The sequence below is a fragment of the Desmodus rotundus genome, chromosome 8, assembly GCF_022682495.2.
Source record: "Desmodus rotundus isolate HL8 chromosome 8, HLdesRot8A.1, whole genome shotgun sequence".
NCBI lineage: Eukaryota > Metazoa > Chordata > Mammalia > Chiroptera > Phyllostomidae > Desmodus > Desmodus rotundus.
The window spans coordinates 73,710,985-73,732,471 of NC_071394.1; the positions used below are offsets into that span (position 1 = coordinate 73,710,985).

The following is a 21,487-nucleotide window of genomic DNA, read 5'->3' on the forward strand; positions in this document are numbered from 1 at the left end:
TTTTCCCCTCTCTCTTAAAAAGAGAAATTCACAAGTTGAATTGAAATTGTTAAATTATAAAAACTAAACAAAAAAAAAACTATTGAATATAGCTCAGAACATGTAAGAATTGAAATAAAGCCTTGGAGACAGTTTTTCCCCAGTCAGTGTATACATAGATTTCCCCTATATCCTTACCTCTAACACTAATCTTCTTAGTATCATAATATACCTTCTGTGATCTTCAAGGTAGAAACCAGAAGTTAGTAGTCCTGAAGTTGAATCCTTGACATTTTAATTCATTTTGCCTATTTTCTGAAATGAAATAACTAAAAAAGTAAGAATTTCTCTGAGGATTTGAGTTAAGCTAATGAGCATATTGTTAAGTATCCTTGCTTAAATAGTCTTTTTATTTCCCCTGATTGTTATCCTTGTGGCTCCAAATAAGAGACTATCTAACTTGGTAGTTAAGGCTAGAGACTGTAAAATTCCACTCAATTTTAGAATCCTGTCTACACAGTGTAATTGCTACATAACCGTGGCACACTTACCTGAGTTCTTATATTCGTTTACATGTACATTACTTGCTTTTAAAATTATCAACTTATTGATTACAAAGCCCCGAGAAATTAATCTTCAAATATCATTCAATCCACTTTTATCAAATAGGAGCTTCAATTCCATGTAGGCAGGGAGGCAGTCTTATATAATTTAGTCCACTACATAAAGTCATAAAGGTATTCAACAATAAATACTTGTTGAATTAAAAATAGCAAATGGTAGCACCGTTACTTTAATTTTTACTTTTCATGGGGAGTGGGCATATTTTTTAAATCAGGATTTTATACAATAAACTTCACCATTTTTAAGTGTATATTTCTAAGAGGCTTGACTTAGGAGTTGATTATATATTTCTAAGAGTTTACCAAAATCAATACATGGAATAGCTTTATTTTCTACTTATTATCAAAATGACCCAAAAGTTGATTTTCATTGCTTTGCATTATTAGGTGCTTAGTTTAAAAAATACTTGCAACTTCAGTGTAAGGTACAGTGCAGTATGTTTCTAAGCCACATAACTCTTAATATGCAGAAAATAACATTTCCTATAGCTTTTTTAAATTGAAGTTTTGTCAGTAATTTCCTCACATTTGGATAAAGGAAAATATATTACTCCCTACAATAGTTTATTTTATTTCTACTTTAATCAAAGACATGGTTATAATGAAGGAAGTGGATATAAAATGTGTTTCTTTCAATCACTTTTCCCAAAAAGGCCCTCTATTTTAATAAGAGGTTATAATATATATTCATTTTCTACAGGTATATGAAAATAGTAGAAGCTCTACCAACTTACGGAGTCCATTATTATGCAGTAAAGGTAAATACTTTTACATGGCTAAGCTTTCATAACGCCCGTGTAATTCTGTGAGGGTTACTGAACAACACCAACGTTTAGAAATCACGTAAATCAATGTGCATATATATGTAAATTGTCTCTAGAAATTTGAGCATTAAGAATAGGATTGATTTTCTTTAAAAATATTAAAATTTGATTATATCTTGTCATTTTTAGCAAGTTATAAAACACATTTATGCCAGATACTTGCTACGTTTAAATGTTTTCCAAAAGCCTTTTTGTCCTAAGATATTCAGATTGTCTGCTTTTGGCACACCTGTTCCATTAGATATTCTTATTTATTTTTCTCTTTTCCAATTGTTTCCTTTTGTAATGCTACCAGAAATTCATTTGATAGCACCTTTGTATGAGAACCATGCACTCTCCAATGTCATCTCAATAGCTTCATAAAATCCTCACACTTTTCTAGGATTTGCAGTACCAATTTTCAGTCGATATGCTTTGTATTTGTGTAGTGTTTTCAGATGTTTATAGCAGGGAGAAATATTGTGCAATGGTAAGAGATAAAGCAGGTTAAGATGGGAGTGTTATTTGAAAGAGGAATAGTTTTCTAATTGATCAATCTTGACTTTCAAATTCCAACAATGTTTGCAATTCAAAATGGAGGAGAATTCGATAATAAATACTTGCATAATGGGGACACTATGTACTAAAAATGTATACTAATGCAACTTTAATTTCTACTTATTCTTAGTAAATTTGCATATAGGTATATGTTTCAGCCTAAGTTTTTCTTTCCCTGTGTCAATACATCTTTGCTTTTCAAGACCTAAAAGATAAATTTATGAAAAAAATTCTACTCTCCCCATATGTGCCTCAAAGGCATTATTCAAACATCCTGTTTTTCAGTATTCCCATGTGCACTGTTAAGTGTATTATAAACATCAGGATCTGGAACCACTGTTTATATCTGTGTAATTCTTCAGAAAGTTCCCTGACCTTTACTGGTTACTAATCAGGAGAAAAAAGAGCTTTTCTTCCTTTTTTTTTTTTTAAACAGGTAACTGGCTTTGTACTTGGGATTAATTCTTGAATTACTTACATTTTATTTATTCTCCAAATGTTTAGTCAAAACAGTAGTGCTTTATTCTTTTTGATGGTATTACTAGTATTGGTCTATAGTAATAGTATTGACTTGTAGATATTATTCAAAGAACTCTAAAAAGACATTTTAATAACAAGGCAGGTTTTTAAGTACTGTTTTGTTTTCCAAGACAGCTTTATTTTGACTTGCTTATACTTGTTAAAGGATGAAACTGGTGAACATTACTTCACCTCTAGAAGATTTAACAATTATGTCTTTGTTGTCATGCTTTTCCATGTTCCAGGATAAACAAGGACTTCCTTGGTGGCTTGGAATCAGCTATAAAGGAATTGGCCAGTACGATTTACAAGATAAAGTGAAACCTCGGAAAGTAAGTGTGAATCATTTCAGACACTTAGGCAAACATTGAGTTGTTCTAGACCTGGGAACATTGCTTTGAGAGGCACTGAACAGTCTTGGGCAAAGAACGTTTGATTGGTGAATCCATGGGTTTAGGGAAGGCACAGGTTAAGTGTGAAATGTGTGCACAAAGATTAACACTGATCACAACATAGTTTACAAGTGCATACAAGGAGGTTTTCTATCCTGAGTGACTACTAACAGGACAATGTCATTTTTAAAATAAATTTTATATATGCACATAAACATACAGGTACATATTTAATTGGATAAACAGATGGATGAATTGTAAAGACATAAGCCAAATTTTTAGGTGCCATTACCTCTCAGCAATATAGTTATGAGTGCTGTAATCTTCTTTTTACTACTTTTGCTATTTTTGCTTATCTTGGTTTCACAACTTTCCACACTAAACATCTCTGCATTTTGTAAAGAAAACTAAGTTATGTGCTATTTAGTAATCATACAAATAACGTGTTGTCTCTGTAAGCCCTATGACCAAGAACAGTTGAAGGAAGGGCATACCTGAAAATTTGCTTCTAAGACCAAATTAGAAATGAGGGCCATATAATTCTTTCTAACTTTTCCAAAATGATTTTACTTATTTATATATTTTAATTTTTTTACCAAGATTTATAAATATTCATTGTAAAAGCAATCAGAAAAAGCAAACACCACAGAAACATGTCAGTGAGGGTAGGGAAGTCCTTCTGCAGTCCCCATGTCTCCCCTACGGTGACTGGTGTCAAGAGAAGGCTATGAAATGGTTCATTTAGACTTTGTCAGTATGGACTAAGCTTTTACAGAGAAAAAGCAATCTGACTGTGTACCCTGTTCCATGCTGTCATGTTTCTTCAGGTCACTTAGACACAGGTCTCTTTCACTTTTACAAAGTGCATAGTATTCCATTATGAGGAAATATATAATGTATTTAACCAGCTCTCTTTTGATGCCTATTATGGTGTTTCCATTAAGGCAGGGTGGGAAGGAGTTGAATCCCAGCCAACGAAACAACTAACCCCTAGTTTATCCATTTTATAAGATCAAGTTATGGCTTATCATGTCTTCTTAAGGTATACCTGTTATGTAAACATTTTTTGGTAATTTATTTTTCCCCTAAATTTTTACTTTAAGAAGTAACATTAACTGGAACATAATCAACAAAAGAAAAAAAGCAAACAAAATACAACCAGAGACATTGAGGGGGGGAACAGTCTAGCAGTGGCCAGGGGGGAGTGGGGTGGGGACAGTGGGAAGAGGGGATTGCAGGAACTATTATAAAGGACACATGGACAAAAACGGGGGGAATGGTGGGGGTGGGGGAGGGAGGTGGGTTCAGCTGGGGTGGGGGGGAGGGAAGGGGAGAAAAGGCATACAACTGTAATTGAATAACAATAAAAAAATAAATTAAAAAAAAAAGAATAGTGAAAATTAAAATGAACTACTGTGCAAACTCTTGTGCAAACTCCCTTCTCAGGGTTCTACATCTCTTTACTAATAAAGGCCTGTTGCCAACAGCTTACATTCAAAAAAAAAAAAAAAAAAAGAAGTAACATTCAGGAGTCTTGCTGGTTTTCTGAATCTTGCATGTAAAAATATAATTCAAGTTGGCTCACAAATAATTTCTTAGCTAACGTGGCTTGATAAAATTGAGATTCCCGCAGACTGTATGTGCTTCCACTGAAAACATCCAGCCTTCCCTTAGAATCACGGTGAATCAGAATATTCACAGTGAACAGTGCAGTGAATCTGCTGTTGGTTGCTTGTGACTTACAGGCCTTTCTTTCCCTTCACAGTTTCATAGAAATTGGTAAATGTTGTTTGACGATCATAATCAGGTGTGCCTGTTCGTTCATTCCAGAGTTTAGACAATGGCCAGAAGCCACTTCCTTTTTTCAATTTTCAAGCAGAATTTTCCTGTTACATTTACAAGACATGCCATTCAGCTCAAAAAACCATAAATGGGCCATCTTGTGTTAATCACTGTTCTGCCTTCCCCTCCTGGGTTATTTAAGCATGTGTCCATTGTTTCCCTCTCCTTTCTTCTTCTGTTAACTCTGACAATGGGTTTTGCTTCTGTATCTTTATTTTCCCACATCCAAACAATTTAAGGGTTTATTGGAGGGAGGATATTTTACACGTCCCTGCCTTGGACCAGCTGGCACAAATGAAAACAATGCATCCTTTAAAGGGCCATGAGAGCAGACTTATGAAAGGAGGATCATGCTTCAGCTGTTTGTATGGAAACGTGCATATAGCAAGTTACCAATGACCGGGTACAAATGAAGGTCAAATTGGCAAACTCAAATGAAACAAAGGCTGTAATGGCAGGCCTTAAACATGCTCAGCTTCTTGAACCACATGCCTGGGTTATAATTATATGGCCTGAAAACAGGCCAGAAGGAGGAAGATTTGCCAATGATAAGAGAGGCTGACTGATGCCAAAAGGCTGTTTTGAAAAAGGATAAGTCCGAGATCCACAGGCTGAGTCCTTCTGTCCTTTCTACATAATGCCTATCAATTACCATATTTTTCGGACCATAAGACTCACCTAGGTTTTAGAGGAAAATAGGAAAAAAATTTTTTGAAGCAAAAAATGTGGTAAAATATTTAATAACATAAATAACCCCCACCCCCCCGCAAGCCAGGTAAGCTACATTCAGACTATAAGACACACCCCTGTTTTCCTCCCAGGGGGTGGGGGTGCATCTTATAGTCTGAAAAATACAGTATAGCCTATGAGTGTTGGAGCCTGTGTTTGTCTTCCCTCCAAGAATACCCAGCAAGTGTCCTTCCTGTATTTTGACTGTAAGGCTTTTGCCAGTCAGAGGGCCAAGTTGCTTTTAATCCTGTCGTATTGTGGAATGATGAAGGAAACAGTTTTGGAAGCAACCCAAAGCCTGTCTATGATGTCTGTTTGCTTTGTAACCTTGGGCATGTTGTTTAATCTCTCTTTAAATGCAGTTTCCTCGTCTGTACAATGGTCATGCCCCTAAAGGCACAGGATGGTTATAAGACCTAAATGAGCTTATGTGTAGCACTGGGCCTCATACACAGCCATCAGTCAATAACTGGTTAGTGAGGGTGAGAGACTATAAAGAAGGGTAGGAGAAATACCCTTGGATCACCATTTGAATAGAAAAAGACCCAACAATCCTGCAAGCCCACAGCCCTTATGCTCCATCTACTAGTTCTACTAGTCAAATTTTTTGCTTTCAGAGACTGGTAAGCACTTTGCCTCACCCAATTCATTAGCAATAATGCAGGATGCAAATTAAGAGAAAATTGTAAAATTCTGAGTTACAAAACACAAAAATTTAGGGTTTTAGAAGTTCAGATCAGAAGCAATTTTTTAATCCCTGCTTTGTGCATGAAATGTGTCATTGCAGACTCTTATGGAATGTGAAAACACACCAGAACTCAACTGAATTTCAAATATAGGATATTTGATCATAAAAGCAATGAAGTTTTACTTTTAAAAGAAAACATGCACACTTGTATTTCTTCTAGGTTTTTATTGTTTATTCAGTACTTCATGGAAAATGTCTGTTCTTCACAAAGCACACAGTGGGTCAGTGGCTGATTAAAGTATATGTCCTGACTGATTTGTACCCCTCTGGCAAGTTATTTCACCTGGGAAAACCAGAACCAGTCAGAGATGAGAGAAAGAAAAATGCCATGCTAGTCAAAGTGTCACACAAGGCGGTGGGATAAAAAAGCCTTTCAAGATCAGTATCTTTCTGCACTATAACAGGCAGAGAAAGTCTTATAGTCATCCCAGGGCAGTTCAGGGTGGGGAGAAAAGGCCCTCAGCCTTAAGTCAACTGATTATGTTTTTAACTATTAGAATTCCCAAATGCCTAAAGCAAAATGAATTAAGTAACAGGCACAAATGTCTTTCTGTTTCTTTATCACGAAAGTACAGGGTTCATTTCATTTAAACTCAGAGTGACTTGCTTGTTTTCTCTAAGCAGAGCCATCTCGATCATTTCTAACCTCCCCTTGCTTTTCCCACAACTATCATGTCACCGTGGACCTCAGTTAGGATGCTACTTCTAATGCTGCTCAAATGCTGGGTGAGGTTAACTGTAGAAGAGAACATGTGCTGTCCAGTCGCACCTTCTGCATCAATACAAAACACAGGATGGTGTGGAGGGAAAAAACTGAATCACCGAATGTCAGCTGGAGACTGGTCCATCCTGTCTGTAAAGTGTATAATTAAGTTTCAGCCACACCAGTAATCAACCTGATTGTTAAAACTTCTGCAGGATCAGTGGGTGGAGAACTCAAATCAATTGCTTGGATTTCAAATAAGAACCAGTCCTGCACTCCTGTTTACCGGTTGGCTGACCTAGAGCTGTCACTCAACCTTTCTGGGTTTTTATTTTTCAACCGTCAAGTTCAAACAATTCTGTCTGCACTATGTACCTCAGAGATTATTCTGAGGACCCAATGAGTTAGTGGATTCCTTCACTGAATAGATATTTTCCCTTCACACAATACTCTACAGAAAGTTTACTGGACAGAATTGGTATTTCTCTTCCCCTCCCACAGTAATCACAATTAGGTTTTTCAGCAGCTCTTCTAAGACAAGACAGTCTGTCTCAGAGAATTGGTTGGGAATTGGTGAATATCCATTTTTATTTCAAAACCAGCAGGCAAATGGAAAGAAGCCAAGGCAGGCAGCCATATTACTTATAAATCACCCAGTCTCATTGCAAGGGAGGCCGGGGCAGGTAGTCTCTAGGTGGCCATGGCAAAGCCTTACCTCAAGGTGTTCTATTACTAAAAGGAAGGAAAACAGATTTTGAGGGTGATACATAGTTTTGGTCACACTGTGTTGTTTCCTTTGAAGTGTTTTGGGGGGGGTGGTTAATGAGAAAAAATAAGCAAGAATAAAGATGATTATAAATTTTGACCAATCTCTGATGGAACCAAATGAGATGGCGGGACAATAATGGAATGGGTGAAGAACATTTGGTGTGCTCAGGGAAGGCCTCTCAGGAAAGGTGACATTTAAGTTGAAACATGAATGGTGAGAAGGAATCAGGCTTGTAAGGAATGGGTTGGCATGTTCTAGTCAGAGAACAGTTTGCGCTGCTGGGGAGGAGGTCAGCACCTTGTAACACCTGAGGGGAGACCACTGAGTTAGAGCTTATGGAGTAAGAGTGATCCTTGTAGCAACCGAGGGTGATGTGTGAAGAAGAGAAATGCCTGCTGGATAGGCAAAGCTGTTAGATTTCGTTATTTCATATTATCTTATACTTCCAGGCATTTGACAAATGGCTCAATTGTTGGCACATAGAGAAAAATGAAACATAGCTCTTTAATAGGGTTGACTAGTCCAAATGCAGAGAAAACCAAATAGTACATAAATCATTGTGAAAACTTGTTCCATGAAGGTGCATAAACAGTAAAGTTTGCTTCAGTATGTACTCATGACTAAAGATTGGTTTTATTTTAATTCATTCAACCTTCAGGAATAAATTTCTAGCAAGATAGTACAATGTACAAAGCTTTTTTTAAAATTTATTGATACCATTCTGATTGCAAGGGCCTTGAGCTAGTACTTTTTATTCTTTATCTTGTTTAAGGAAAAAGCCAAGTCCCTGTCATCAAGGATGTGACAATCCATCTGGAAAGACAGAATCATATTCAAAGTTAGGGATTTAGTTAAATATATGTAATAACCAGACTAGGTATCAACCCGTGAGAAGGGACACCATCTGTACACATCTGAAAGAGCCACACAGGTGCCTGTGAGCAACTGGTCAACTGTGGTTGTACCACATGCATGCAGGCAGTGCTCTGATGCACAGACCGACAGGAAAGCATGAGGTCAGCCTAGAAGGTTAGACATTCAGCCACAGAGGAAATCTGGGGAGATGACATCCTATTAGACGGTCAGATTTTTATTTTATGTATTTCCTGATACCCAGAACTTCTTCATCTAAACTTTTTCAAAAATATGCAGAATGTTTTACTCCTTGCATTTTGGATGTGGTGTTTGATGTATGGAGGGTTATGATACTATATATGAAAAGCAATTTTCTCTATCTGAGTGTGTACCATTTGGGTATGTTATGGAACTGGAGTTCAGCATACCTGACACTGTTAGCAGGCCCTCTTCTGGTTTGATTAGGTGTCGTAAGTCCCTCTGTTAGGTAACGTCTGCATTTAGAAAACAATCTGAACAACCATTTGTTCTTAAGGCATTACCTAGTTGAGAAAAACAGAACTCCAAACTTCATTTTTCAGAGCAAAAATGTTATCTTTCTCAGCAATACACTCCACTAACCACAGTATAGTTTCATCACCAAAAGTTATCCTCTGAGTCAGTTTCTCAGTTTCTGCACTTTTGACATTTTGGGCCAGATAATTCTGCCCTGAGCATGCTATGATGTTCCACAGCATCCCTGGTCTCCCCCACAAGATGCTAGTAGCACCTTCCCCTCCAGTGTGATAACCAAAAATGTCTCCAGACCTCTCCAGATGTCCTGGAGTTGTAGGTGGGGATGGGGAGTGATGCGAATTCATCATTGGTTGAGAACCACTAGTCTAAGTAAAATGGTAGGGACTCAGTGTCCTTTTCTGCAAATGCCATAATTGATGCTTTTTTTCCTGTGAGGTAGAACTGGGAGTTACTCCTTTTTTCTTTCTTTTTTTGTTTATGTAACAAATGCACATAGAACACACTTGTGAGAAAGGTAGGATGGTGGGCTGTGGTTAGGCACTGGGGTTTTAGAGCCTTGGTGTACCTTGCTGTGAATCCCAGATCTACCCGTTTAAGTATGTAACTTTGGCTAATTTGCTATCTGAGTTTCAGTTTTCTCTTTCATAAAATGGGATTAAAAGCAATATTTCCCATCAAGTTGTTGGGAAGATGCAATCTCAGTCACGTAAATATTTGATGGATAGAAGAATGGCTGGGTGGACAGAAAGTAGGTCAACTTGGCTTTCTAAAAGCCCATAACCCAGCAAAATTCTATTTTTGTGGTATTTCAGAAGACCAAACAGATCCACTAGCTGGCTCATAAACAGTATATTCACCAAGTGTAATGTTTTTTAATACAAAATAAATAAATCAATGACACCATGATTTTGTTTTCTTCGGTTTATAGCACTGGGTGGTGAACCTATGTGAGTCATTTATGTACAGTCATACACTGCAGCAGTGACTAGCCCATGTTTAGTCATTTTGAGGTGAATTTATACTTAAATGATTAACCTATATTATAAGTGCTATTTTAAAAAAAACAAAACAGTCCTCTGATGATGTCTTTCCTGTCCTTGCCTAGTGTTAATTCTCTAGGTGGTGTCTACTTTCAATTTGTCAAGATTTAAATAGACAATTTGATCCTTTATGTCTGAGATTTTTCTCTTTCATTAACCCAGGAGGTCCCTCTGGTTGGTGGCAAGTGCACACTTCTCAGCATTCTTGAACCTGTTGGGGCACGTTCCTTTATTGGGTACCCAAGACAGGAAGGAGCTTGCTGCCTTGCATCTCCCTGCGGGGCGTGCCCTTGACCCACTTCTCCCTCCTCCTCTGTGACCTCCATGTAGTAGGACAAGTGAACACATTTCCTACCTAGAGGGTGTATTCGGAAAACACCAATGAAATCAACAGATATACAGCAGTTTTTACAGAGGCTGAAACTTAAGAGAATTGGAAGCCTGAGTGATACAGGTGTGTCAACAAAATAACTTGGCTGTTTGTCATCAGCAGAAGGACATATAGGGATCCAGACAGCTGTTTCTTCTTCCATTTCTGCTATTAAGTGTCTGTCCTCCATCTGCACAAAGGCATGGTAAAATTAGGGACCTGGACTAAGAGTCCTAACAAATACAACTAGCTTTATCACTTACCAAATGTTTATTCTCAGCCAAGCACTAGGCTAAGTGTCTCACAGACATAATCTCACCAAACCTTTGAACAACCCTCTGAGGCAGGCACTGTTGAGACCATGCACTGTTGGTCCCACTTTGCAGATGAGGAAACTGAGACTCTGGAAAGTTCAGCAATTTGCCAAATAAAACACAAATGGTGGAACCAGAATGCAAAGCAAGGCAGTCTGACTTGGTCCAATTGGTTCAGGCAAGCCCCACAAGGGAGGGGACCTGGCCATTATTTGCTAATAATAACAAGACCTCTCATGTAGAAGGCAGACAAGAAATATTTGGTGATTCAAGAGGAATGAATAAGTGACTCCATGAGCTACTGAAGTATGTATCACCCTGTCTCCTAAAAGTCCCTCTGCTTTTCCTTATAGTCTTGTAATAAAATTTGACAGTAGTTTCTAGTATTTAGGAACCATTGAAACTGTGGGGTGGGAATGAGGAAGAGGTGATTTCTTCTGGTTCTTTTAAGTCTATAACAGAGGGATCTAACCAAAAAAATTGATTGTAGATTTCAAGAAAATAGCTTAAATATTCAACCCATGCATTTCATTAAATAAAGTGTAATAATGCAGGCGAATTATTCTAAAATCATCAACTTCCCTTACATCTAAGGATAAAAGGAATTTATTCTGATTATGTAATATTTTGCATAAGTTCACTTTCAGAATAGGGTTTGAGTCTGCTTTGGTTTTCTGCATCAATTGTTAAAAATTTTTACACTTTTTAAAAAGATTTTATTTATTTATTTACTTACTTATTTTAAAGATTTTATTTATTTATTTTTAGACAGAAGGGAAGAGAGGGAGACAAACAATGTGTGGTTGTCTCTCATATACTCACAACTGGGGACCCGGTCTACAACCCAGGCATGTGCCCTGACTGGGATTCAAACCGGCAACCCTTTGGTTCACAGGTCAGCGCTCAATCCACTGAGCCACACCAACCAGGGCTATTTATTTATTTTTTAGAGAGAGGGGAAGGGAGAGAGAAAGAGATGGAGAAACACATTGATGTGTGAGAGAAACATTGACCAGTTGCCTCCTGCATGCCACCAACTGGGGACCTGGACCTCAACCCAGGCATGTGCCCTGACAGGGAATCAAACCACTGACCCTTCAGTTCACAGACTGGTGCTCAATACACTGAGCCACACCAGCCCCGGTGACACTTACTTTTTTAAGACAGAATGATTACTGACCTTAGGATATATTTTCTTTCTTTTGTAGCTTTTGATTATCTCTTTGTTAATAACATTGTTCATATTGCTTCTCTTTCACTTTTTCTATTTTACTTATTTATTTACTTATTTATTTTGTGGTCTCAAAATCAATCCCAGCTATTATTTCATCTGTTGTTATCTACTTCCTTCTTTTGATGCTGAAGGGCACAACTGGTTATTCTAGATTCATATAAGGTAGGAAGAAATCTGGAGACCTAATTTATAGTTTTATTTTTACCACATAAGTATTTTCACCATGGATTCTAAAAATTGTATAATTTCTAACTTATACCTCTAGTGGCTGTCACATAAACAAGAGTAAATACTAATAATTAATTGTTATAATGCTTATTTAATGATCACTTCAGAAAACAGTCCCATTTCATACTCTTAACTTTGTGTTGCAAGGCAAATAAAGCTCATTTAAATCTCCAAAAATGGTAATTTGGGCTTGGACAAAACATTGTTTTCAATTTTAATATGAAAATTATAAATGCATTTGTATATATATACATGCATAAATAATTTTTATAATAGTCATGTCCTACCCTTACGACATTATGCCTGGTAATAATCCTACCCTATATGGGCACCAGTTATTCTTGAAATAATAGAAAATTTGCCTCCTTCTACCTTTGAGCTTTGACCTCTTTAAGGCCCCCCCTCATATTTCAGGTGATTTAGAATATTCCTTATTCCATTACAGACTATTTCTCCAATGTAGAGGCCCCAACAAATCAGGTCAGCCTGGTGAATAATTCTTTGACCAGTTTCCCCTTCTCCTTCCATTGCTCTGAAATCTCTGCATGATTTTGACGGGAGCATGGAGGGGACTCTTATTTATACTTCAAGGAAAACACTAGCAAAAAGGAAGGGAATGGAATTAGTCAGTTGCCTGCTGTGTGCAAGGCCCCCTAGCATGGGCAGTCTTTCGGTCTTTCAGTAGAATAGTTCACACCAGCTCCATTGCCATTTTCAGTCTCATCCTGCCTTTCTGAGGTCAGGAACACAAAAACAATATAAAAGCTTAATAGAAGAATAATTTCAGGAATTTCAAGAGAAAAACTAGCCTATTTCCAGCTGCTAGCTGAATCTAGTGCCCCCACAATTACAAGTATTTTCCTAGCAACCTCAAACATTGATAAGAATCACAATGATGATAAGTGTCTAAAATAGAGGCCTCTTAAATGGTTAGGAGGTGGATATCACACTATTGTATAAAATAGACGATCTATGTTCACTTGATGTAAGCATATCATTTTAATTTGAGAAATTGTCATTTCTTTTAATTTTTTAAAAAATACAGATGTACCAAGAAAATGACACCACCTACATAACCATTTAAATTGACAATTACTAATATTTTGTCATATTTACTTCATCTTATTTTTATTAATAAAAGAAATAAAACATTACTGGTAATGAAGTTTTCTGTACCACTTGCTCCTTGTACATACATTCTACCATCCCCCCCCCATGGCAATTCCAATTCACTATTACAGGCACATATATGAAATCACATTTTGCATAAACTTTTACGATTTCAGATAGGGAAATGTCTTTGCCTTTCAGACGTAAAACCTCGTCCCCGGGACTTCTTTTGCAAACCCAGTTGCCATCCAATTATTTCAAATTCTTTAAATAAGCTGAAGCCCCTCACCTTTTAAGTAGGGTTTTGCTTGCAGGAGGCACGTTTGCTCTCAAAGCAGGGACTGGCTGAATGGAGGGTAAAGTGCTTGGATTTCAGTTTTTAAGTGCTGGGGGGAGGGGGTGGCTTTCAGAGATCGTGTTTCAAGTCCGGCCCAGGTTTTTATGTGCGTGGGAATGGACGCAAAGGAAAACACAGCTGAGCTGCGTTGTGGCTCTTCCTGTAGAACCTGTTCCTGCCCAGGGTGAGTAACTCCGTAGAAATGGCTCCCCGAGCAACTCGGGTGAAATCTGTACCTGCATGGAGAGCAGCCTACTTCCCAGGAGGACCATCTGAATCCACACTGTACCCCATTTAAAAAATGAGTCTCTCTTCTAGGAAAATCTGCTGGTGAGATCTTTGCCCTTCCACCGGTCTCGGAAGAAGGAGTGGAACTGGGGAGGCGTCCCCTGATAAGAGTTGCTGATGTCAGCTGTGGGAGGCTCACTTTGTGAAACTGAGTTACACCTAAGTGTCTTATGAAACTCAGTTCAGAGCTCACTGTGTGCTGGCTGTTTGGAAGGGGGAGGTAGAAAGAACCTTAGGGTTTTCCTTCACATTTCTGTCCCATTTTTGGAACCTCTGGATTAAAAGAAACGAAAGCCTCAAGTCTACGGACATTTTAAGAAATTGGTATGTAGCTTTAAGCTTTCACTAATAACTCTTTGAACCCGGGTGAGTGTTGTAGTTGCTGATGACTGCATGTGTCCTAGTGTGGGCTGGTGTGTTTCACTCTAGGAGTTCAGGTCTAGTCTGAACACTTGTCTCCTGACTGCGTAGGCACAGGACCCTCAAACTCATGGTGTGCCCTTACATGAGGGTTACATGTTTGTGAAATACTTTGGTTCCTGTACTTCAGGAAATGGTTTTACTGATAGCGCATTGCAGAGAAGTTATTTAGATAATGAAAATGCTCTTTGAAGAATCTTTGAACATAATTTTTAAAATCCAGCCAAAATCTAATAATAGAACGAAATCACTGTTGCTATTCTTTCCCTAATAATCAAGACTAGAAGTGGAGTAGAAGAATTCTGTGACATCCAAGCTGAGACAAGATGAGGCTCAGGCTAGCACAAGGTCTAACAAGGGGCCAGAAAATACAGCACGGTACACTCAGTTCTGTGAAGCTGCTTTTTTACAAATTATGTGGTTTTCAAAATCACAGTGCTAGTAAAGTCTGTTGTCTCCCAATAAACTGGCAAAAAACACTGAGCACAGCATCAGAATATCAGCAGTGGGAATATAGAAGTGGGTTCCATTTAAAAAACTGAAGGCTTCAGCTCAGAAACCAAAAGGGCAGCTAGCTCATGCGTTCATTCACCCTACCCCACCCCTGCCTCCAGTTCCTGGTTTCCGTTCCATTTAGGGGAACATTTGTAGGCAAGAAAACTGGTGTCACGGAGAATCACCCCTGCTTGGGGTTCCGGTTTACTTTCACTTTGCTTTCTTTTGAAATTTAATCTGTGGTCTTATTGAAACATCTCTTTGAATATCTTTCCTTTTAAATATGCTATCAACGTCTTTGATCAGTAGGCATGTGCTTACTGGAATCTACGTGGATTTCCTTGCTAACTCTTTTATTTGGTTGAGTCACAGGAAAACTAGTATGCCTATTCCCCACAGTTGCCTAATTTTATTGTTCAAAGAGTTGTTGGTAAAGATTACTGACAGAAGAGAGGAATGAAATGGTTTCAGTTTATAGTTGGTTTGTAAAGAGACTGCATCACTGGTTTGTGCTTAATCTTAGTGTCCCTTCTTGATTATGTGATTGTTAAACTGATTCCTAGATTTTGTAAAACAACATAAATTAAAGCTGTGTGGTTTTTGTGTTTTCTTAATTTATTAGCTATTCCAATGGAAACAGCTGGAGAACTTATATTTCCGTGAGAAAAAATTTGCTGTTGAAGTTCATGACCCACGGAGGTGAGGATCACAGTTTTTAATCTGTATGGTCCTGGTGGCTTTGTGAATAATGCTATGAACATTCATGTGCAGTTGTTGCATGGACATGTGTTCATTTCTCTTGGGCAAATACCCGGGAGCAGAACTGCTGGGTGAAGGGCTCTTTCTTTAATCTTTGGAGGAATGGCCAGAAGGTTTACCAAAATGGCTACACCATTCTCCATTCACACCAGTAATGTGTATGGGTCCATTTTCCTAACACTTGTTATTTTCAGTTGAGTTGTTTTTTTAATAGTCATCCCGGTGGTGTGAAATAGCTCATTCTAGTTTGGATTTGCATTTTCTTCATGACTGATGATGGCTGAGCATCTTTTCATGTGCTCATTGGCCATTTGTATATCGTTGTGGAAATGTTTATTCAGATTCTTTGCCCATTTTAAAATGTGGTATTCCTGATCACTTCAAAAAATAGCTGCCAAGTTATCAACATTAAAGTCAGGATTTTGGTTTCTCCAAACTCTTCAGAGCAATTCTTTATCAGTCCTCAGTGGTTGCTTTTCAGATACATTTGTGGGTGTTTGGAGGTAAATAGGGATGGGGGAAACATCCCTTAACAAAAAGATGACCTAAATTCCTACAAAGAGTGCTCGCTCCAGCAGCACATATAATAAAATTGGACGATACACAGAAGATTAGCGTGGCCCCTGTGCAAGGGTGACACGCAAATTCATGCAGCGTTCCTCCCCACCCCCCCCCCCAGGAGGTTAGGGGGAATAAATAAGGGGCACAATTCTAAAAAAAAAAAAGAGGACCTAAATTCCTACAAAGAATGTCGGTCCCTTTCTCCCTCCTTTCCCTCATCCTTCTCTCTTTCACCCTGTCCTCCTTTATACCTGGTTTGTGCATAAGCAGCACTCTGGACCAGGTTTGGACTTGCATACTTTCAGGCAATATTATTGTGTTCATCCTCTAATAATGTCTGAGCCAGACAAGTCTATCTAGATCCAAGATGCTTCTTCACCTTGAGGAAGGTACTGATCCCATAGGTCTGCACCTCTAAAATATTATCGCATTTATTCCAGACTGCTTGTGAGGGTTTTAACCAAGTGTTTTAGTACAATCTAATTTGACTATTCCTTGTCTGCTTTTGAGAGGGTGTATGTAATGTGCTGGTGTCACAGAGAGATGTTACCTAGGTGCGATTGGCTTTGTCATAAAAGGAGAAGATCAGAGCCCTGTCAGCATGAGAGTGTGGCAGCGGAAAACAGTTAAGATGCTCTGCTACCTTATTCACTGGATATATTTTGTGCTGTTCTGGGGCCAGAGGCAAATAATTTGAATGCTTTTCTTAATCTTTCAGGATTTCGGTGTCAAAAAGAACCTTTGGGCAAAGTGGCCTCTTTGTGCAAACCTGGTATGCAAACTCTTCTCTCATCAAGTCCATCTGGGTAATGGCAATTAGTCAGCATCAGTTTTACCTGGATCGGAAGCAAAGCAAAGTAAGTGACTAGAAGAGGTTCTAACTATCAGAAACTCATTTGTTTTGTGTTCAAAACATAAGCATTCTCAGAAAAGATGCAAGCACATGGGTTTTTGTTCTTAGTTTTCTTTACTACCAACTGTTTTAATTTTTCTTATATTGAAAAAATGAGCAATATACTCATAAAACCTGATTCTAAAGTTGTACAATTTGCCAACTTTTCAGCATACATGTAGGTATACCCTGGTGACATTTTAAAGCAAATGATTAAACTATACCATAAGAAAGGATTGTGCATCATTATTAATATATTTTAGCTACAAAGCCTCAGTATCTTTTTTTTCTGAAGAGTGTCTTCTGGCATATGTATAAAAATTTTAAATTGTCCTCCATGTTGACATTTTTATTCTATAGTAACTTACTCATCATATTAATTTGAAATAGGTTTAATTAAGTGAATTCCATTACAGTGTAGTATATCTTCTAGGCAAAAATTCCTTCAGCCAGAAGTTTAGACGATATCGCGATGGATTTGACAGAGACTGGAACACCAAGGACCTCCAAACTGGTCGCTCTAGAGGCAAAAAGCCAGTTCATTATGGCCAGCAATGGCAGCTTAATTTCCTCAGGTAACTTCTGGTATTAAGGAAAGTAGAAGCAATATTTACTTTATTTCATGTTTTTTTTTGTTGTTTTAAACCAATTTTAAGTGTATATTTTAACCCATTATTTTGGGAATAAATAAGCATATTAAAATTACACTATGTGGCAGTTTCAAATAAAATTTTTAAACTAATTTCAAAAAGCATAAAGTTAAATTATAAATAGGTTGCATAAGTAACAATATGTACAAAGATAGTGAGTGCCTAGGTGTGGCTTAGAAATTCCATCAGCTTCTTATTTACCCCAATACTTAGTTTTTGATACAGACAGTTCTCTAATTCTCCATTTAATATAAAGTTAAATGTGACTAAAAGCTTTGAACACCCACCCCACCCAACCTCCACAGTGACGGATTCCCCAAGCCCTTCCAATGCAGAATTCTGGAATCCTTAATCACTAAGTACTATAACTTCACTAAAATGAATATTCCCATTGAAATCCCATGGTCAACGTATGAAACTGAAGCACAGAACATTCCTTTGCCCTGCTTGCTTGCTTTCTGAAAGAACATTCTAAACCAGTCCCTCAAGGAACATCTAACCTTCTCACCTGCTCAGAAAATTTTTTTTTCCTTGGGTGGGTCTAAAACATTAAGCATTTTATTATTGTTTCTAAAATGACTGAGCCAAAATGCTCAGGCACATTTTATTACCAGGGTATGTTTGATGCCCAGAAGCATGAGAAAATGTTCTCTAGTTTCCTTTTATTATGTTCAGAAATAAGGAAAACCAGAAAAAAACTACCATTTAATAGGAGGTTTGGCTTAAAAATCCTTTGTCCTTTGAAAAGGAAGGAAACATTCCATGTTTAAACCTTCCCTGACCCCCCTTTTCAATTTTCCAGGTTCTCAAGACTCAGAAGGTAGTGAGGAACAAAAGAGAGAGAAAATCCTTGAACTCAAGAAGAAGGAAAAGCTGTTGCAAGAAAAACTCCTGGCAAAAGTTGAGGAGCTTAAAAAGATCTGTTTGCGGGAGGCTGTGAGTATCTTCTGATTTGTGGCGGGTGCGGGGGGTGCTCCTCAAATTGTGTCTGACAACTCCAGCCAGTATTTGTCATCCCTTCTCAATTCCATTTTGTTCTACAGGAGCTCACAGGCAAAATGCCGAAGGAATACCCACTGAACATAGGTGAGAAACCTCCTCAGGTCAGAAGGCGTGTAGGTACCACATTCAAATTAGATGACAACTTGCTGCCCAGTGAAGAGGTATGAATACCAGCTCCCAGCATTTCCATTAACAGTGAGACAGAAAAGCTGTCTGTTGACTTGTTCCTTTGGTTTTTGAGTCACTGCTGTGCATTGTTATTTAACCAGTTGAACGTGATGATGTAGACCAATTGAATTCTTTCTTTTATGCACAGTTCAGTTGAAATTGTTATTTCTCACTAGTTACTCTTCCAAGCAGAGAGAATATTCAACAAATCCCAAATGTTTATAAACTGAGAAACAAGGATTAAGAACTCTAACATATATTCTTCTACTTAAAACTAAGCAGCAACTTATGGCAAATACTTTTCCCTCTTCAAAGTCATAATTCTCAGGTCTCAGTTTCCTTATATATAAAAAGGGGGTGCAATGATTGTTTTTCCCTCTGAGGATGCAAGGAGTATTCAGTGAGATAAAACATGTACAGCACGTGAGTACAATAAAGTCAAAAGATTTGTTAGCCAATATAGAATGTCCTTTCTCATTGCATGTTATCAGTGTCACCTTACTCCTGTTTCTTATAGAAATTTAGCCTTCCTGAAATGAAAGCAATTGCCATCAGTAAGAGTGAGGTTTGCTATTTATTGAGCACTCACTGTATATCCAGCTCTGAACTAAGAAAAGCACATTTACTTATGTAAAATACATGTTATCGCTATTTTACAAATGGAAAAAAAAACTGAATCATTAAAAAATTAAGCAGTATGTCCAGGGTCTTGCAGCCAGGAACCACCAGAAGGAAGACTCAAACCCAAATTTATCTGTCTCTAAAGCTATGCATGTGAATACAACATTCTGCATCTATGAATCTTGGGTGAAGAATCCCTTCTTGAAAAATATGATCTTCACCCAATTGAATGAATGAAAGGCCATTCCTTTTGAAAAGGAAAGAGGATGAGAAGTTTATGTAAATGGATGAGGGAGGTCTTGTCTTTTAGGAAAATGTTTGAGGATTACCATGTAGTAAAACTTAGGATGATTTTGTTCCCAAAGAGTATCTGATTTGAGAATGCACAACAAGTTTGATTTTTTGCCCAGTGAGTGTGAGAGTGATTGTATGTAACCATAGAAATAAAACAGCATCGTTGTATAAATGCAGGATCCTGCTTTGCAAGAACTGGAGAGCAATTTCCTGATACAGCAAAAGCTGGTCGAAGCTGCAAAGAAACTTGCCAATGAGCCAGACCTTTGTAAAACTGTGAAAAAAAAGCGAAAGCAAGAATACACAGATGCAATGAAAAAGCTTCAGGAGATTGAAAATGCAATAAATGAATACCGAATTAGATGTGGAAAGAAACCTAGCCAGAAGGGGACAGTAATGTTACCAGGTTAGTAACAAAGTTTTTCTGAGTCCCATAGTCAAGACTCTTGATGGTATATATAGCATTTCCAGAACACTTCATTTGGTGAGACATAAAAGAAAGAACAGGATTAAAAGTAACTTTCTTGAGATAAAAATGGTTTGAAATGTCAGTCTTATAAGTATGTAAACTTGGTTTTTGGTGACATTCTCACTATTGTAATAATGCTATCCTACTTCATTGCTTTAATTTTCAGGATGAAAGGGCTTTCACGACAATACTCATTCATAATAAGACAGATTCACCTTTAACTGGCCTGATGTCATTGCAAGAAATACATTTGACAACACAGAGTATTAAGAGAGTTGGGTCCTACCCAGTAGTTTTGCAAAGGTTTTTAATGCAGACCATAGTTTTTAAGGACCTATTCAACTTGATGTGGCTGGAAAAGGGTTCTTACAATTACTGTCATGTAATTCTATGGAGGCTACTTAAAGATACAGGCAGGTGTGCATGATATAACATAAAAAGCAAAAAGGTAGGATACAAAATTGTAACCACAACATGTTCCCAACATTATATAAATATGCCCACACAAAGACTTGTTGGGAAATACTTTAAAATAGTAATATCTGTGGGATTTCAGGTGACCTAACTTTCTTCTTAACACTCATTTGTACTTTCAAAATTCTCAACATTATGTATGTAAAACTTTCATGTTCAGAAAAAAAAGTAAACTAAAAAAATCTCATTTATGTAGACTTCAAGTCCAATTGGCCTACATATTTATTAGCATGGTTTTTAGCCTTGATCATTGGTTGAAATCTGATGATATATTTCTTTGATTCCCAGACTTTTTCTTTTTTAAACATCTGTGAAGTTGGGATAATTCTTACACTAGACTTATATAGTTATGATTGGTGGTAAATTTTTCTTTTTTCACTGGGACATAAAATAATCATGTATATTAGATTTAACAAAATATGGTAACTAAGTTTAAAGCATATTCAGGTTTAGGGCATAGGATTTTAAAAAGAGAGATAAACCCTGGCCAGCGTGGCTCAGTTGGTTGGAGCATTGTCCCATAACGAACATGACCATCCCAAACGGTTTCAGGTTTGATTCCCAGTCAGGGCACATCCCTAGGTTGTGGGTTCAGTCCTCGGGTGCAGGCGACACTCAGTCCAAGGGTGCACAGGAGGGAACCAATCAATGCTTCTCTCTCTCTCTCTCTCTCTCTCTCTCTCTCTCTCTCTCTCTCTCTCTCTCTCTCTCACTGATGTTTCTTT

General features: G+C 37.7%; 1 protein-coding gene, 1 long non-coding RNA gene and 1 other non-coding gene across 10 annotated transcripts in view; 2 read left to right on the top strand and 1 right to left on the bottom strand.

Annotated features, from left to right (window-relative positions):
* The window catches only part of LOC123479361 (uncharacterized), a 62,849-nt gene extending 49,016 nt beyond the window's left edge, over positions 1 to 13,833 (bottom strand). Inside the window, exons 1-3 of one of the 2 annotated variants that reach the window (XR_006654965.2) lie at positions 13,622 to 13,833; positions 8,949 to 10,636; positions 7,581 to 8,478 (exon numbers count right to left, since the gene is read on the bottom strand). This is a non-coding gene — a long non-coding RNA (uncharacterized lncRNA). Of the gene's footprint in view, positions 1 to 7,580; positions 8,479 to 8,948; positions 10,637 to 13,621 lie in introns of those variants that run through there. The other variant, XR_008427452.1, reaches the window with a different exon arrangement.
* The window catches only part of FRMD4B (FERM domain containing 4B), a 428,456-nt gene that overhangs the window by 389,320 nt on the left and 17,649 nt on the right, over positions 1 to 21,487 (top strand). For all 7 annotated transcript variants that reach the window (XM_045192106.3, XM_053929250.2, XM_053929249.2 and 4 more), the window contains 8 exons: positions 1,303 to 1,360; positions 2,728 to 2,814; positions 15,495 to 15,571; positions 16,911 to 17,049; positions 17,518 to 17,659; positions 18,537 to 18,670; positions 18,778 to 18,897; positions 19,997 to 20,225. In XM_045192106.3, the coding sequence (XP_045048041.2) occupies positions 1,303 to 1,360; positions 2,728 to 2,814; positions 15,495 to 15,571; positions 16,911 to 17,049; positions 17,518 to 17,659; positions 18,537 to 18,670; positions 18,778 to 18,897; positions 19,997 to 20,225 (986 nt within the window). The remainder of the gene's footprint in view (positions 1 to 1,302; positions 1,361 to 2,727; positions 2,815 to 15,494; positions 15,572 to 16,910; positions 17,050 to 17,517; positions 17,660 to 18,536; positions 18,671 to 18,777; positions 18,898 to 19,996; positions 20,226 to 21,487) is intronic.
* LOC112301337 (U6 spliceosomal RNA) lies at positions 16,194 to 16,299 on the top strand. Its single transcript, XR_002974478.2, has one exon. It is a non-coding gene; the product is annotated as a U6 spliceosomal RNA (small nuclear RNA).